This window comes from Cryptococcus depauperatus, chromosome 3, assembly GCF_001720195.1.
Source record: "Cryptococcus depauperatus CBS 7841 chromosome 3, complete sequence".
NCBI classification, from domain to species: domain Eukaryota; kingdom Fungi; phylum Basidiomycota; class Tremellomycetes; order Tremellales; family Cryptococcaceae; genus Cryptococcus; species Cryptococcus depauperatus.
The window spans coordinates 1,323,787-1,340,871 of record NC_089470.1 but is presented as its reverse complement, the minus strand read 5'-3'; the positions used below and the strand labels follow the sequence as shown (position 1 = coordinate 1,340,871).

The following is a 17,085-nucleotide window of genomic DNA, read 5'->3' as shown; positions in this document are numbered from 1 at the left end:
AGAGATGCACAAAGCTGATTATCCTTGCGCGTATGGGTGGGTCTGTGCGCTAACCCCTTTGTATGGATGGCGGCGATCGCCGCCATGTCATGAATAGACGGCCAGCATGTCAACATTTCAGCGCCAACATAAACATGGGGCCCCGCATTGGAGAGTGCATATACGTTAACATTTCAGAGTCAAACCAGGTGGCGGCGATGTCCGCCAACTGGATTACGGAAGAAAAAGTTAAAAGGATGGCGTTGCATACTTTTATATCCGCATCTCTACATTTTCTTTCCTACTTTATTCCCATACTCGACTCTTTTGCTTATATCTGGGGATGGAGTGGCGGTAGGAGGTACGTGGCGGTGGCAGCAGGGACCAGCTGACGATACATAGACACGCCGGATTGTGTATATCTGTGTTCTTGTTCAACGTAGGTGGGCTGTGCTTGGCCATACACTGACAGATGCTTCGTCCTTTGCGTATCATTGCTTCCATTCTCATGTTTGTCCTTTGTCCTCGGCTTCTGGCGAATTTCGCTCATCTTGTTCTCGTTTTCGGATCCACCGCCATGTCAAATCGCGTGCGACCTGTAGGGCTGAGCCAGTGTAAATCGCATAAAAGGTTGAGAATGGAGACGGAGTGTGCAATGAGCAGTGGCGAGACGTGTGCGACGACGCCCTACTTTCCCATGACGCCCGAGTCGGGCTTGGAGACGCCGCCGGGTCGTCCTCGTCCAGCTCCGCTCAGTATACCGACCGGCTCGCCAGAGGAGCCATTGTTTTCGGCGTATCCAGACAGTGGGACCAGGCCAACACCATTTGGAAAGGCGTCGACGGCATTTCCAAGGATTGCAAAGTATGAAGTGTTTGAGGACTGGTGCGCACCCATGGCGAAATCGTATTCAAACGAGTTTGGGACCCGGGTCGAGCTGTGGGAGTCGGCTCTACCGAGCGCTTTGCGGAAACGGTCGGCGACAGTGACGGACGACCCTCCGAAGGAGTTGAAGAGATGTCATGAAAAGGCGAAGGGTGATGAGAATAAACTCGGTGCTTCGTTTGGTTTCAGAAAACTGCCCAGTTTGCAAAGATCCCGTTCGAAAACGTCTTGCAAAGCTGAGGCTTGTCCTTTTCCAGATCTCAAGGATTTACTGATTCGACAATCACCGAAGCGGAGAAGTAGCTATGATGATCCGAAACGGGACGGGGTGGTTGGGTTCGATTTGTTGGCGGTGGGAGACGGGCAGAGCCCACCTCGGCGTGCTCAGTCTGTTCATTATACAGGAACTCGTCTCTCGCTGGAGCGCACGATGTTTATGGCCCATGAGCGCTCGCCTGCCCATGTAGATGGGCAATCCGAGGAGACCCATACGAGCGCTTTCGATGAAGCAGTGTCGTCGTTTAGTAGCAACCAGAATGATGCTCTCTCTTCCGCCACAACTTTTTTCTCACAAAGTTCCAAGAACGGTAAGGATAAAGGACATATTAATGAGAAAGATGGGCTTGCATCGGTCAGGTTGCGGAGATCTATGCTGTGGACAGATGGGCAGAAAATGCAGAGGAGGATGGAGAAGCGTAGGCACGCTTTGCTCGAGCTGGTCGATACTGCTGTCACCCACGCCGACGATCTCACTAATCTGGCCCATATCTATATCCCACAACTGGTCGTCATGGGTGTAAGTCTCCCGGATCCTTTCAAAAACACAATCAACTCTCTGCATCTCTTTAATCGAGAGATGGCGGATAGTATGGTCAAGATTTTGGCCCAGGAAGGTATCACATATTCTTTAGAGGATGTCGGTCAGGAGAGTCAAGTTTATCACATGGAGGCAGATGTGGCAGAACGTCTGGATAGAGCTATCAAGAGAGTGGCGAGATGTATGCTTGAAAAGGTGGGTCAAATTTTTGATCCATTTCTGTCCTTTCTCACAAGTCTGTTAGGAGGACAAATTTTCATTATACAGAGACTACGCTTCAGAATCAGTGGACCATGGAGCCATCTTTATGAGACATTCGTTTACAGAGATCCAAGCTTTTGAACTTCGATGTCAAAAAATCAATAGAGAATTGGATCATTTCACCTTGAAAGATCTCCTTGAAGACGATGCAGAAAGGTCAAAGGATGCTGTCGGCTATGGATCGAGATCCAAATTGGGCTTTTCGGAATACCTAAACTCGCCCGTTAGCAGGATCTCGCAAATGCCGCTCATCATTCAACGTATCATGGGCAAACCATCCGTGACAACTGGTCATGGCGGCCTAGAGTTTGAAACCGAGGAAGTGGAAGTCGAATTGCAAAACTTGTACGATATGTTGAAAAGGACTGGAGCCGAAGCCGACGAGGCACTTGGAACCAAGAGAATGGGACACATTACGGCCCTTGTACGAGAACGTATCGAGCCACATCCAGAGATTACAAAAGAGCTCTTACAAAATCTTGGACAGTGTCAGCTCATCAGTCATCTAGACGTGCTTTATCAACGGTCGTCGAGGACCAATGTCAATAATAGTGCTGCAAAGATAAAAAATCTTGCCGCGTTCTTGTTCAAAGGTTATCTTATCTTGGCCAAAGTCAAAAATCGCAAGGTATACGAAGTGAAGCATTGGTTGCCCCTGAGTTATTTCGAGATCATCGATATACACGCTGGTAAGTCTTATTTTGATTGCATATGCACATGAATAACGACAATCTTAGGCCCAATTCAGCACGCGATCCGGTTAGCGTTCAATGACAACATATTCGATCTGGGTGCTGCTTGCGAAGGAGAAAAAACTATCTGGAAAAAAGCCATAGTTGATGCACGCGAGGATGATCTTCGTCTTCCGTTTGCGCTCCCAAATAGCACCGTCTCTCGTCCAAGCAGACGAGCTTCTATGGGCTTTACTGCCGCTTACAGGACTGCAGCCATCGACTCTGCTCCATCTGTACCCAAAAGAACCTCTCAAGACTCGTCTGCGTGGCGGCATACTATATCTTTGCCTTCATCCACTTTTCATACAGATGGACAAGAGATAGTCCCACTGCCTCTTCCCTCAGATCTGATCAAGACACTAGAGAGGGTCGATGATCATTGCCATCTATACAAGTCACCACCGTTTACATCCAGCAGATCTCCTATCGGGTCAACTTTCAACTTTGGTAGCCCAGATCGTAGACCATCCCAGGTATACCGACAACCATCGCAATTCCAGCGAGCCACAGTCGAAGATTGTTTGTCAGGTGTTATATCTGCTCAATGTGCAATGGCGAGACAATGCTCCAGAAACAGAAAAGTCAGCAGAGGCAATTCGAGCGAAGGGCATGGAGGTAATTTTCAGGGTAGCAATCTCAGCCGTCGGAAAAGCATACAAAGCTTTCTTGATCTTGGTAGTATAAGAGCCAATCAAAACCGATCATATTCGGGAAAGGTTCGGGGATCCATCGTTGAAAGACGTGGCAGTCATCAACATTGTGCAAGTTTTCCAAGTGCTATTCTACAGGGTCAACTCATGAACGAACCGGAGAAGGAAGGAGAAGATGACGAGACATCCACAGTCCGACAAAGTTCAGTATACAACGCTGCTGAAGAAGGACAACAGCAGTTGTGGCGTAGTCAATCTGAGCTGTCTTTCTTCATTGTCTCAGATGAAAACTTCTTGGAAAAGCCCGTGACATGCCAGGAGGGAGTGATTGTAGGATTTACGACTAAGAAAGAAAAGTATAGGAAGAAGGAGATCAATTCAAAAGGCTGCGGATTAGATGAAGGAATGCAAGGACAAGTTTCATCTTTCCGCCGCAGACCTTCAGAAAAAAAGCGAAAAGTCGCTGTGGGGCAAAACATCTCCAATTATTTCACTAGAAAGTCGCTACCCACAACTCCTCTACTCTCTCCAGCATATGAGATACAAAGCACAGACTCCCACGACAGTGATCCCAGTGCACAACCCAGTGTCGTTGCAACTCCAAACGAAGTGGATGTGAATGAAACGTCAAATAACCCACCGCCTTTAGGAAGGAGAGCATACTCGGAAAATGCAACAAACAAGGTCAATCCTGATGTCACCACTACTGTTAAAGAAACAGTACTGTATAAAGGCTCCGACTATGAAGTCGAACGCCCGACTGATATAAATCCTTCTTCTGTGTCTGGGATAACCTTTGGTAGCGGGAATGCCAAGCCAGAGAGAGCAGGGGGGACAGAGAAGCTCAAGATGGCCAACAGCTTGAAAAGATCAATAAGCTCTTGGTCCATGAGAAGCAAAAGTGCATCAAGCATAAGTGATGTCGTCAAGGATAGAGAAGAAGAGTCAAAAGGTCCTTCATTACCTACTAGGAGAAAGAGTGTGAGAGAGTTGTTTGGCTTCAGAGGTCTTACTCGGACTACGGAAGCTTGAAGCATTCGTTAAAGTACTATAAAATGATCAGAAGAGGACTTTTTTTCTCAAGCATACAATACATTTCCAGCATCCTAACTGTATATACCACACAGCCTGAGCCTGTTGACGCTAGCTAGTCTAGCTTTGGTTTTTACTCGTAGCATTAGCAATTTTTCCTGGATCATATATATAAACTGTCATTTTCAATTCTTCACTATATTAAGTGTATCATGTGGTTTTCTGTAATGTGATGTGATTTTGTCTCCTGTTTGCAGCCATATCAGACCAATCTGCCAGAGTTGTTGTCTGTCAAGAATCGATTCACAACCAATGCATGATAAAAAAGAGTCCAATAAAAAGCAAGTCTGTCAAGATTGTCCATTTATGCTGAAAGAGAATTATCTATGATCATTCACACAGCCAGTCCGTATGCATCATAACTTTGTCGTCGCTTTGACATGGTGATATATATAGTGTTGTTCTTGTCGCCATCGGTGTTGTATATGTTGAATGTCGTCTACCTAGAATACATGAGAATAAAAATGATAATGACAGAGGATGTCCTGTGCTGCCAGCATCATTTGTCTGATGAAGAATGGTTTTAACAATGCAATGTTGTACACCCTGTCTACAGTTCGCTCAAAATCTTGTCAATTTGCTCATTTAACCATCCTGCTCGGCGTTGCAGCCCGGCATTGGGGAATAATGCGTAGATGGCTTCTCTTGTCTGCCTTTTTGTGCTATAATTTTGAACGGTATCGTATCAGTAAATGTTTTGAAGAGTCTGAAGAGCAATACAAAACTTACACGCTCATGAAATCCTGTTGGCTCAACCAAGTTTTTAGTTTCTCCATCACAACCTCGTCTTCCACCTTTGCATCGTGATTGACACTGAATCCAGTAATCTTATCTGAGTCCCCATTCCCTTCCGCTCCGGTTGTTGATGTCGCTACTGGTAACCCCCCACTAGCCATTCCACCCATCAAAAACGAGCTTGTATGATTTTGAGTGGGTATGCCCATACCCGATGGCGTAGTGACCCGCGGTGTACCCGCGCCTGCAATTGACATACTCCCACCTGTTGGCTGCATTCCCAATGGGCCCATGGGTATCATCATTGGTGAGCCGTACATAGACATCATTTGGGGTTGTGATGGGAAGAATGGTTGGGGCTGGGAATGGAAAGAACCCCCAGTCATCATGGGGTGCATATATGGTGTAGGTTGTTGCGAGGGGTCATAAACTGAGCCAGGTCCCCACATTGACATACCACCCATACTGGGGACTCGACCAGGCTGCGGCCGTCGAGTACCTTCCTCGTTCCTCAAACTTGAACTGCTTGGAGCTTCGCGTAACAGTCTGGATTCGTGCGCTTTGCCCAATGGGGAGCCATCGCGCCAATAGTCTGCTCCAGGGGGAAGTTCAGAAGCAGAGGAGTGAAATGATGGGGCGCGGTTGGAGATTGGATAAGGATGACGGGAAAGTGCGGATTGTGTTGTTCGGTGAGATTTTTCAGAGGGAGCCGCAGAGTGGACAGATTGTGTTTCCCAAGCATTCCACTCATACTCTACCATAAACAATCAGCGACTTTGTTTTCGTTTCTGCCAAAACGCACCTTTGAAAGTTCTGTAAGGGATCATTCCTTCGTTGAAAACTTCATCGTCTTCAATGACGACCCTCTTTTGATTACCTTCACCAATGACTTTTCTGGTGTTACCCCAGGAAAAGTCGTCCATTGACCAAAATGAATAGAGAGGTAAGAAAACCGAATAGATAGGGAAAGCGAGGATGTAAACAACCATCCATCCAATCAACATGAATTCTCTTTTGAGAATGAAAATAATTGCCTTTGCAGCACATTAGCACAAGGACCGCATATTGCGACATGATAAGGACTTGCTTGTAATCCATAAACAGCGCCAATCATAGCTAAAGAGATAACGGGGATTGGCGCTTTATGAGTAGATACAACAACAATTAGATAGATTAACTTGGTTACAAGTTAGCCCGAACCATGTATCCTAAAACGAAATGCTTACATAACCACAAGTTGCAGGTAAAATGATTGTACCCAAAAGGTCCAAAAATACTACCCATCTCATGGAAAACAAACAGAATCCACACATTTCCGGCAAAAACAATAATTCCACTAGGTTGTGTATTGTCGAGTTGATCCATCTTCTTCTCTGAGAAAGCAAGACTTCCCACTTGTTGGGCGCTATCGTGTGCGCCACAGCGTCAGGCGTAAACTTCATTTTGAACGTTGGGAAATGCTTCATCATGAGTGTGGTGAGGTATCGGTCTTCTCCTAACGAAAACAGATTCTTCTTGTGTAGTGTGTCAACGTTAGGTTCGGCATATTCGTCGATGACGACTGAGGAGATAATGATAGGTCGACCACCTTCGGCTGTTCGAATTCGATAGACAGAAAAACAACCAGGAAGACAAGTAACAGCGCCAAATAGGGATTCAAACGCTTTTGTGAGATGGTGAGATATGTAGTATTCGTAGACCTATACTGATGAGAATATTGTCATATGTTCGTTTGGGAAACTTACCTGAATCATTGTAGTCAAACTTTCCTTTTCGTTAGCTACCTTGGTTTCTCCACAAATGCCAATGATTGACTGATCATCGCTGGTGCAACTAATCATTCTGTTCAACGAATCCGGTGTCACAGTTGTATCAGCATCCACTTGAAATATATACTCGTAGAAAGCTGGGTCAATACCAATGACGTTACGCATTTGGTGATATATCTCGAGCTCAAGAGGCGACATAGGTGAGTCAAAATGGACACGATTGAGGTATTGCATGAGAAGGACCTGAGAGTCTCGCTTGCCTCTATTTCCAGGTTTGGAGGTTTCCGACGGTTTACCAACTTTGACGACAACAACGTAGCTACGATTTGGTTCCCCTGATCAGCCTCGACTTGTAGAAAGCGCAGATAAGAGACGAACGGGACAACATGTCCTTCAAACTCATATAAACCTGAGTAAACCTTTCCATAATTCAAGGCTTTACTTCCTTCCCCAACACTTTTGAAGAGTAATGGTTCCGGGTCCACCTTTTGATCCACTCCCAACAAATCGAGTACAATCCTTGGTGTCGGTCTATTGTTACCTGAACCGACAATATTGCCATCACAAATGACAAATATTAATTTACGTTTATCGTCATACTTGAGGGCTGCAAGAGAATCGATAGTGCGCTTGAGGGATTCTTCACCTTCAGTATAACACGGAACCTGGCAAATGACGAATTTATCTAAAAGTTCGGGTTGACGTTTGGATCCTAATTGCAAAGCCGCCAAGACTTCACAAAAGTTAGTTTCAGTCAATATAACGCAAACCAAATGACTTACATTTAGCACCAACAGTAACCATAATAATGATTGAAAAAGCCAAAAGCAAATAATTTTGCACCGTGCATCTAGCCGTCTTTCTGAAATCCAGCTCGCCGAGATAGAAAGCATTATCCAGGCAAGTCAACTGCTTCGCGGCATCCTCTGAACTCATGGCGTTAAGTTTATCTTGCATGTCTTTTGTGATATCCTGACCAGCAGAAGTCTGAAACAAATTTGAGATATCGTCAGAGAGGAACGAGTAGTTTGGCAGAGTTGTGCCGGATGATCCAGAGTAGTAAGACTGAGTGTAAAAGTAGTGTGTCAAGTCGTAAACCTTTCTGTTATAGATTGCCCATTGTCTAAAACATTGATCAGCTTTCATGGAGGAGTAGTTGGGAGAGGAGATACTTGGAACTAGAATCAGCACCCGATTGGACTTGACCCTTGTCAAAGACAAAGCTTCCCTTGTAGTATTTCTCCAGAGCTGGCGTCAAACTGTTCTTGTACCAATTGATATCGTTCAATTTCGTATTTGGAATCGTTTGCAGTGGCCCACTGGTGTGTACTGCGTAGTCCACAGTTGGACTAAAGTTGGAGCGCATAAGTTTGAGGTCAGTGCTCGTAACGAGATTAGGACAAGCAATGGTGAGAGGCATAGGAAAGTAATTTGTCAAATCTTGTCCAGCAAATTGTATCATTACATCCTTGGAAGTAGGGTACGACTGAAAATCAGAATGCTGGCCTTTGTAAAATTTTGTAAACTATCCAAGTATCAGCCTACGCTTCACAATGCCTAAACATACGCACATCATAGACCTTGCCAGCAATAGCTGCCATATAATCATCTTCTCCTTGATGTGTTGCCAAATCTCTCTGGTTCCAAGCTTTGGCACTATTAGGACAAAGTAATAGCCCAAAGGCGATGATGTAGAAAAGAACGATTCCGCAGGAAAATATAATCATCATGAAAATTGCCAGTTTTTCTCTCCACGCCATTCTCATGTCGGCCCGTTTCAACTTGCCGATGTGGATGAGGAGGAAAGAGGGCACCCACCATGTGAGTGCCCAGGTGATCCGTATCCACCATCTCCTAGCTGACGTTGTTGTGAGGATCTCTGTTGTTTTCACCCTTTCCTTCTGCACCATGGCCGATGCCTCAGGATCCAGAGGTTTTTTGACATCTGCCTCATATAACTGACTGTCCGACGGGTGTTCCGACCACACTTGCGAATTATTTTGCGACTCGTACCCAACGTTGTGTCCTGGTGGTGGCGGGTATGGCTGTGGGTAGAGCCTGTCGTCGTAAGACTCAGAATGTGGGAGTGGTGGTGTGTCTCGTTGAGGTGATATATGTTCGTACGGATGTTCTTTTGAACGACGATTGGCCATAGCGTGAAAACTGTTGCAGATTTAAAAAAAAGTAATTTCTAAAACAAAAGAAAGATAAAATCCAGGCAACTACTTTGAGGCGGTCCGTGCGTCAAGGCGATGTCACTACTTTCTCACTCTTTTAACCTCCACCATAGACGCGTTCGTGTTTACACCTATCTTTTACGTAATATTCTGGCTGGCCATAGAGGATGGAAGCTATCGGTTACTGTGTTACCGGCAAACTTATATAACTAGCAATGGTTTTCTTCAACCCATCTATTCCCTCAAAAATGCCCGTAAAATCCTCTTCTTCAACTGCTTGTTCTCGGACAATGCTGCAGAAACGAACGCTCACCCATAGGCCGCTATATGCCTCGCAGTCAGCCATTCCACATCTACCAGTCCCATCCATCTCGTCTACCCTGCACAAGTACACAGAGTCACTCTCTCCGTTATTATCTCCTACTCAGCTGCAGCATTCTTCTCTAGTAGTGAAAAAATTTGTAGAGTCAGGCCAGGCCAACACCTTGCAAAAGAGGTTGCAAGAAAGAGCGCAAGCCACAAACAATTGGCTGAGCGAATGGTGGAATGAGACTGCGTATATGGGTTATCGAGATAGAATCCTCCCCAATGTCAGCTATTTCTATAGTCACAAGCTTGGGCTTGGCAAAGGGAAGAGTCAAATAGAGCGAGCCGCGGAACTCGTAAGAGCTACTGTCGAGTTTAAGAAACTAGTTGATTCGTACGTCACAGTGGCGGTCATAGCTAATGCATCTATAGAGAGCTGCTCGAACCTGAAAAGATAAAAGGACAGCCGCTTTGCATGGCATCGTACAAGTACCTCTTCAATTCTACTCGCCAACCTACCAAGCCTGCCGACGTTGCCAAATCCCATGGCCCAGACAATCATCACATTGTTGTTCTATGTAATAATCGTTATTTCAAAGTAGACACTAAAAGCAGGGGCTTGGAAGAACTGAGCCAGGCTTTGAAAAAGATCAAAAAGGTCGCAGAACAACATGCAGGCGAGTCCATTGGGGTACTCACTGCTGATAACCGAGATGTGTGGACCGACGTAAACATATTTACATCCCTTTTGTTTGTCGTTTGCTAACACATTGTCCAGGCTCGAAACTACCTGCTTTCTCTGTCTTCTACCAACAAGTCGTCTATCAAGACTATAGATTCTGCCATCATCCTTCTTTGTCTTGACGCTGCTCCTCCTAGATCAGCCGCCGATGCTCGAGCATGGTCATTCTGGGTGGGAGGGTATTCGTCTGAATCTGAGGGGAAAGGCTTCAACAGATGGTTTGATAAACACGAAATTATTGTAGATAGCAACGGTGAGAGCGGATTCAACGGTGAACGTATGCTCTTTTACCTTCTCTCTAATGAAAGACAGCTGAAAAGATGCGTAGATTCGATGCTGGATGGTACTCCGACCTTGAGATTGAACGAATTCATCCTTGCATCCCTTGACCACGGTAAAATTCCACTTGAGCTTCCAGAAAGCGAGAGAGCAACAAGTTCCATGCCTGAGCCTGAAGAAATCAAATTCGTACTTGACAATCACATCCGAGACGTCATCAAACAGAGTCAAAAAGGTTTTGCTGAGGAGATAGCTCAACAGAGTCTACACGTAAGCTTGAGTTGCACACTTGGAGATCGTGCTGAAACTACCACAGATGGCAAAGTACAAAGGCTATGGCAAGAATGTCATTAAAACGTACCGCACATCTCCCGACGCCTATGTCCAACTCATCAAGCAACTCGCTTTTTATACCCTTTTTAATCGTATGCCCACTGTATACGAATCCTGCCAAACTCGTAAATTCCTTCTCGGTCGAACTGAAGTAGTTCGATCCGTGAGTCAAGAGAGCAAAGCCTTTGTTGAATCCATGTACAACCCTAAAGCAACTGATGAGGAAAGAGAAAAGTTGTATAGGAAGGCTGTCGAGAGGCACGTACAGTACTGTGTATGGGCAGCAGACGGACAAGGGGTTGACCGGCACCTCTTCGGTCTCAAGAAGCTCATTGAGCCCTCCGAACCCATTCCGGAAATCTTTACCGATCCTGCATTCGCCAAATCCTCGCATTGGGAGCTGTCCACCTCCAATTTGGGATCCAAATATCTTGACGGTTGGGGTTATGGCGAGGTAGTATCAGATGGTTATGGACTCAGTTATTCAATAGAAGATGATGAGCTCAAGTGGGGAATCACTACAAAAAGAAAAGATGTAGACGCGATGAAGATGGGTAAGGCATTGGGAAAGGCTGCAGATGAATTGAGAGGGATGTTGGATAGAGCTACTTTCAAAAAGTGATTTTTTGGTAGAGCAAATAGAAGAGATGTAAGCAAAGGGAGAATCTCCATTATGTATACGTTGAAATTGAAAGTCGTACCAAAGTGTGAATCCTACTCGGAGAGGCGCTACAGATGAGGTTTGCAAATAAGTCATATAAATGTTTGAGGCCAGCCATAATACCATAAGCCGCCTTTAGTGTGAAAAGCCGGGCCAAGAATAACTAGTTTCGTTTCCTAATAAGAAACATCGTCAGGGAAAGTCGAGCCGAGATATCGCATGTAGATGCTAATGGATGGTGCATAATTGTACATGTTATTTGGCATACAAAAACCTCTTGCTCCGTACTCTTGTCGAAAGCATATCTATCTTCTAATCTTACCTAAGAGGTGGTTGATCTGGACATATGATTAGTCTTTCAATCTCTTTACAAAGCGTCCAGTACTTACCGAGCTCTTACTCTTCCCTCCTGGCCCTTTACTGGCTGCCATACACCTATGCAACTCTGTTGCACTATTTGCGCACGCCGCAGTATGCCTTAAATCGCCTGTGGTTGCAAAGCATGAGAGAAGAGCCGTCAGTTCGGGGGCACAGGGAACTTTGAGCGGTTCTATAGAGAAAGTTTAGTTTAAGACGATGGGTAAAGATAGAGGTAAGCAATAGAATAGACAGACCTTTTGTTGCGCGAACTTTGAAACGAAAGTTAGCGGGAGGCATCTTGAAGGAATTTTGGAATGTGATGGGACGAAGGAATTAAAAAAAGATATCCTTAACAATGTCTATATATCTTTTTTTTAAAAAGAAAAAAGAAAGAAGATAATATAAACATTATTTGGCACCTCCTTTAGCTGCATAATCACATTCAATAATCCAAATACTAAATTCATTTCAACTGTATTACAATTATAACAATGAAAGCAAGTTTGCTACGTATGGACAATGTTTATAATAACTTCGCCAACCTTCAAGCTTTGTCTTTTATCAACGGCCAAGCTAATAAGCAGAGCCAACGATTGACGAATTGGCACCCTTGCTCGGCAATTCTGGTGGTGGAGTAATACCTCTTTCGGGAGCATGTGCCAAAGCCTGTTGCGCTTGTACGCGAGGAGGAGGAAACTCTTCACCCAATGTTGAGGCAGTTCCAACATTCTCTTCACGAGTCGCCGTATTGGCAGTCGAATGAGTATCTGCCCTAGACTCATAAGATGTGCTTTGAGAGGGCTGGGCACTTTGAGTGGACTGCTGAGCGGATGGGACGAAGGGGTTGTTTGATTTGGGACTCGCAAAAGATTTTTGCGAAACTGAAGAAGCAATACCGTCAATATTGGGGTATTCCGACCCGGAAGCCATCGACTTACCGGCAGTGGGTTCAGACGTTGGGTAGACCTTGTCGACGGCAATAGGGCTTCGCGGGTCATTGATCAGTGGTCGAAAGATGTTTTCGTGAATCTTTTGAGCACCCTATGTCGTGTCAGACCGGCTCCATACTTTGGACAAGACGCACCCTGGTTTTAGGATGAAGCAAGTAGGCAAGGAACAAGAGCTTTGTAGTGTAGTATTGAGCTGTTGAAATTAGTTTTCGGAATGATAAGAGGCCAGCATTATACTCACGAATCTTTCGTTCCAACAATCCAGCCATCAAACTCTCCAATGTTTGGAGGCTTCCAAGCACCACGAAGAAGGAGAGCAAGGTCTTGACCTGTTCTTGCTGCCTGTCAGAGTTTTGGCTATCGAGTATCTGGGCAGAGAGATAAGCGGCTGGGAGAAAGGTGAGAAGCTGGGTGGTCAGGAGTGCCAGGCCAAACAAGTTGAAAGGGATCAGAACGATATACCTGATTCAACCTGGATAAGCCATGTTCACAATCATTGTATCTTCCACGTACAAAAAGACGGTGCCAACTAGAAGAACGACCCTATCCACTCCCGTTTGCCTCTCCAGGCGTGTGATGGTAGCACTTGTACCCAAGTATTCACGAAGTCTCGTTAGATATTGTCTCACGACTCCTCTAGTCTTTTGTACTGTTGGATGCTCTGAGGCATTCTCAATGGAACCAGCTAGCCTGTGGACCCGTTGACGGAGTGTATTCGCCTCGGGTGCTGCGTGTTGAGGTTGAGCTTGGAATGCGGCCTGAGTTTTCAACTCTGCTGGCGTCGGAACAGGTGCTGGGACAGCATGGTCGGGGTTTGAGCTGTGAGCATGGGCTGTGGTTTCCATAGTTGTCAAGGTTATTCTTACTTTCCAAAGGGGAAAAGAAAAAGGATAAAGGTAGAGTGAATATATATAAACCGCGAGAAGACGGCTCCATCCGTCGACGCTGCATGACGAATTTTTGCGGTCGATGATGTCACTCAGCCTTTATGGAACTTTTTTTGTCTCTTTCAAGAGTTAAAAGCAGAAAATACAATGTTGTGCGTCTATGCTTGTAAAAATTTGTTTTTACTGTTCCGTTTTGCATGCCACAGCTCATAAAAAAAAGTATCTTTTTACTGGCAATATTCCTGGCTAATAGCTATCTGATCTGTTGAGTGCTTGTCTATATGTTGACCGAAAACGTAATCATCACTGCCACATGCGGCTGTGCTACCAGCTTCCCAATGTTGATGGTATATATACAGATATTCATTCAAATGAGTATAGAAAGAGGCCATAGTCACAGTATCTCTATAGAGTCTATAAACGGTGCTTGCAATCCAATGTGGGTGATTTTCCTAGCCTGTAGGACAGCTCTCTTTGACTTGGCACGAATGTGTCGACCGAATTTGGCAAAAGCAAAGAGGATAAGTGTCATGAATATTAGCAATAATGAATATCCACGCTCTGTACCAAAAGGTCACAATAATGCAATCTACGTTGCATTATTATTTGTTGGCTATATTCCATCGAATAATTCCAAGGGTCTGACACTCTGGCGAATCTCTGTCCGGTACTCTTCCGTAACATCTCCTCAATATATGTCGGTGGTCAGATAGGGAAAGACAAGATCGGGCGGTCCATGACGACTGCAAGCAGTGATCCGCTCAAGAGCATGGTCATTGCCATCCGTCCTATAACTAGCGCGGGTGGTTTGTCGAGCGAGATGTTAGTCATGCGTCGAACTGCTTTTTACAATCGGAATCCGCCTCTTCCTCGGGGATGTTGACAAGAGTAGAGAGGGTGGTGAGGACGGGACAATTGTATTCTGTTACAATGATATTGAGGAGTTGAATTAGAATTGTATGGGCTGTGTGGGTAAAACCTTGGTATTTTGAAAAAATCCATTCCTATAGATTAAACCTGCCATATCATTTTACCTTGATGAAGACAAAGTTAAAGGTACAATTGTACAGGCAAATACAGCTGTAACTTTTGCGGTGGAACCAAACATTACGACTGATGGCTTTCGTCTGTCAGAAGCAGATAGGCTTGCGGAATAATTGGCACGCCTAACTAGGTGTCACATAACATAGTTCCATAAACATTCATGTTTATAATTTACCTTACTATGCTATATCTATAAACGGAGTCAAATCCTTGACAGATTAACAGTCAACGCTGTAATCAGCTCAAAACGCATTGAAACCTACGAACGATCGCCTCGTCACGGATTACCACTGCTCGACTTACCCCATAGCATCGACGGAGCACTTAAGACATGTCTAGCAACAATCTCTCTGTCCCCTACAACACCATTCCTACTCTCTACGGTACCGAGACCTACACAAAATGGCGCCGTGGAATCACCGGGCATCTATTTGAGAGAAGAGCACTTCTCGTCCTAGAAGGAAAAGAAAAAGAGCCTTTCAGAAGGGATATCGACACCACCATTCCTGGTGATGCCACAATCGTCTACCCTCCTGATGAGTACGCAGGTCTGGTAATGCCATCTGCTGCCCAGTCAACTTCAGGTCAGGCCCTCACAGCGGACCAGATCGTAAACTGGGAAGAATGGGCTAAGAAAGAAGCAATAGCCCGTAATACTCTCATATTCACGGTATCATCAGGTATCGCCGCTGATATCGAATACATGAGGTCGGCGCACGAGATGTATACACACATCCAAGCCGGGCACAAACTGGACACGATGGAACATCGCGGTAACTTCCTACTACATAACCAAACTCGAAGGCAGGGCGGAGATAAGAGAGATGATAAAGATAAGATTAAGTGCACCTGGTGTGGTATAAGAAACCACGCAGAAAAGGACTGCCGCAAGAAAGCAGTAGGGGAGCCTTCAAAAGCCCAGATTGAAGCATATATAGAAAACTTCAAAAAGCAGCGTGAGCAGATGTCCACAACCAACTGGGATTGTGTTGAAGAGATCATTCCATCTGTACAGCGCATTCTCCCTAGTCAACCGAGCTACGCGGGAGAATTCCTTGTGGATAGTGGTGCAACCCACCACATGGTTCAGAATCAATCACTGCTCATTAACGTAAAAAGAATGCACCCAGTAAAATTCGGCCAAGCAGGATCCAGAAGCTATCTTACTGCCCACAGTCAAGGGGAGCTACAGATAACAAATGGCATCCATGTCAAAAACGTTTTCATTATATCAGAGTTGCGGATGAACATATTATCGGCTATCAAGCTGATAGAGGACGGCTGGGACATTGATTTGAATGAAAGACTGGCTACGGTCAATGGCAAGACACTGCGTATGTCAACCAGCGGACTACCAACTATCCGAGCCAACCAACAGGTTTACAATCTCCCTCAGAACCGAGTCATTGCAATATCGCAGGCTGATTCCCCTCTCTACCGATAACACTGCCGCATAGGACACTTGGGTAGAGATTCACTTATTGACTTGGCAAAAGGGGGGCACTTGAGATATGACCTGGCCACGATCAAAGCAGACAAATTTAAACTGTCTGATTGTGATACATGCCTCGCAGCCACGTCTAAACGCCATCCGAAGGGCGGAGAATCTCCTAGAGGATCTGCTAACGGTGAGATTATCCACGTTGACCTGACTGGGCGAATGAAGTCTTCCTTCGACTTCCACGAGTACGCACTCATTATATGCGCTGACTTTACTAAAGTACGATGTGCAATCCCACTAAAAAGAAAAGATGAGGCTCTGCCAAACATTCAAGCCTTTGTCAACCGCTTGGAGAAGCAGTCAGGCATAAAGGTGAAAATTATTCGTTCAGACCTTGGAACTGAATTTGCCATGAAACCTTATTGTGACATGACAGGCATCATCCATCAGACAACCCCGGGATATGCATCTGAATTGAATGGCGTAGCAGAGCGCAATATTGGAACCATCAAAGGGAAGACAGCCACTCTTGCAATATCTTCGCCTCTAGGACACCTTTATTGGCCATATGCCATGCGATACGTGACCGGCATACTCAACAAAGTCACTCCGAGCGGCATCGAGGGAAAAACAGCATGGGAAGTAATCACAGGAAGAAAACCAGATTACAATAGCATTCGTGAATACGGTGAGATGTGTTTCGTGCACATACCAGCCGCACTACAAGTGAAATCAAGGTTAGACTCACCGAAAGCACGACTGGCGCGCATAATCGGAATGGACGAGGCAACCACGGGCTACATTGTCAGATATGAGGATGACGGCAAGATTGGTATGTCCAGAGATGTTAGTACTGCCACCGGAAAAACACTGGACACTCCCCTGCAGTTTAAAGTCCCCGGGAGAGAACTAGAAAACTTCCCGGCCATATCACACATAATGGAGGAGCCCGTTGAAGAGCCTGTATCCGGAAATATGCAGAT

At 45.4% G+C, this 17,085-nt stretch overlaps 5 protein-coding genes across 5 annotated transcripts; 2 read left to right on the top strand and 3 right to left on the bottom strand.

Annotated features, from left to right (window-relative positions):
• Positions 1-451: 451 nt before the first annotated feature.
• Positions 452-4,358, top strand: L203_102787 (uncharacterized protein; the record flags this gene model as incomplete). The annotated part of the gene is made up of 3 exons (XM_066212207.1): positions 452-1,876; positions 1,926-2,631; positions 2,680-4,358. 3 exons carry the CDS (start codon positions 452-454, stop codon positions 4,356-4,358), a joined length of 3,810 nt encoding a protein of 1,269 aa, XP_066068304.1.
• A 610-nt stretch (positions 4,359-4,968) lies between these two features.
• Positions 4,969-9,075, bottom strand: L203_102786 (uncharacterized protein; the record flags this gene model as incomplete). The annotated part of the gene is made up of 10 exons (XM_066212206.1): positions 4,969-5,080; positions 5,148-5,907; positions 5,956-6,187; positions 6,241-6,330; positions 6,380-6,853; positions 6,899-7,241; positions 7,301-7,655; positions 7,705-8,045; positions 8,095-8,447; positions 8,494-9,075. 10 exons carry the CDS (start codon positions 9,073-9,075, stop codon positions 4,969-4,971), a joined length of 3,642 nt encoding a protein of 1,213 aa, XP_066068303.1.
• Positions 9,076-9,347: 272 nt separating this feature from the next.
• On the top strand, positions 9,348-11,381 carry L203_102785 (uncharacterized protein; the record flags this gene model as incomplete). Its single annotated transcript, XM_066212205.1, has 5 exons — positions 9,348-9,778; positions 9,838-10,132; positions 10,184-10,424; positions 10,476-10,696; positions 10,743-11,381. The coding sequence occupies 5 exons, from the start codon at positions 9,348-9,350 to the stop codon at positions 11,379-11,381; spliced, it is 1,827 nt and encodes a 608-aa protein (XP_066068302.1).
• Positions 11,382-11,725: 344 nt separating this feature from the next.
• On the bottom strand, positions 11,726-12,077 carry L203_102784 (uncharacterized protein; the record flags this gene model as incomplete). Its single annotated transcript, XM_066212204.1, has 3 exons — positions 11,726-11,758; positions 11,810-11,970; positions 12,035-12,077. The coding sequence occupies 3 exons, from the start codon at positions 12,075-12,077 to the stop codon at positions 11,726-11,728; spliced, it is 237 nt and encodes a 78-aa protein (XP_066068301.1).
• A 276-nt stretch (positions 12,078-12,353) lies between these two features.
• Positions 12,354-13,575, bottom strand: L203_102783 (uncharacterized protein; the record flags this gene model as incomplete). Its single annotated transcript, XM_066212203.1, has 5 exons — positions 12,354-12,661; positions 12,719-12,821; positions 12,865-12,923; positions 12,972-13,192; positions 13,244-13,575. The coding sequence occupies 5 exons, from the start codon at positions 13,573-13,575 to the stop codon at positions 12,354-12,356; spliced, it is 1,023 nt and encodes a 340-aa protein (XP_066068300.1).
• Positions 13,576-17,085: the final 3,510 nt, after the last annotated feature.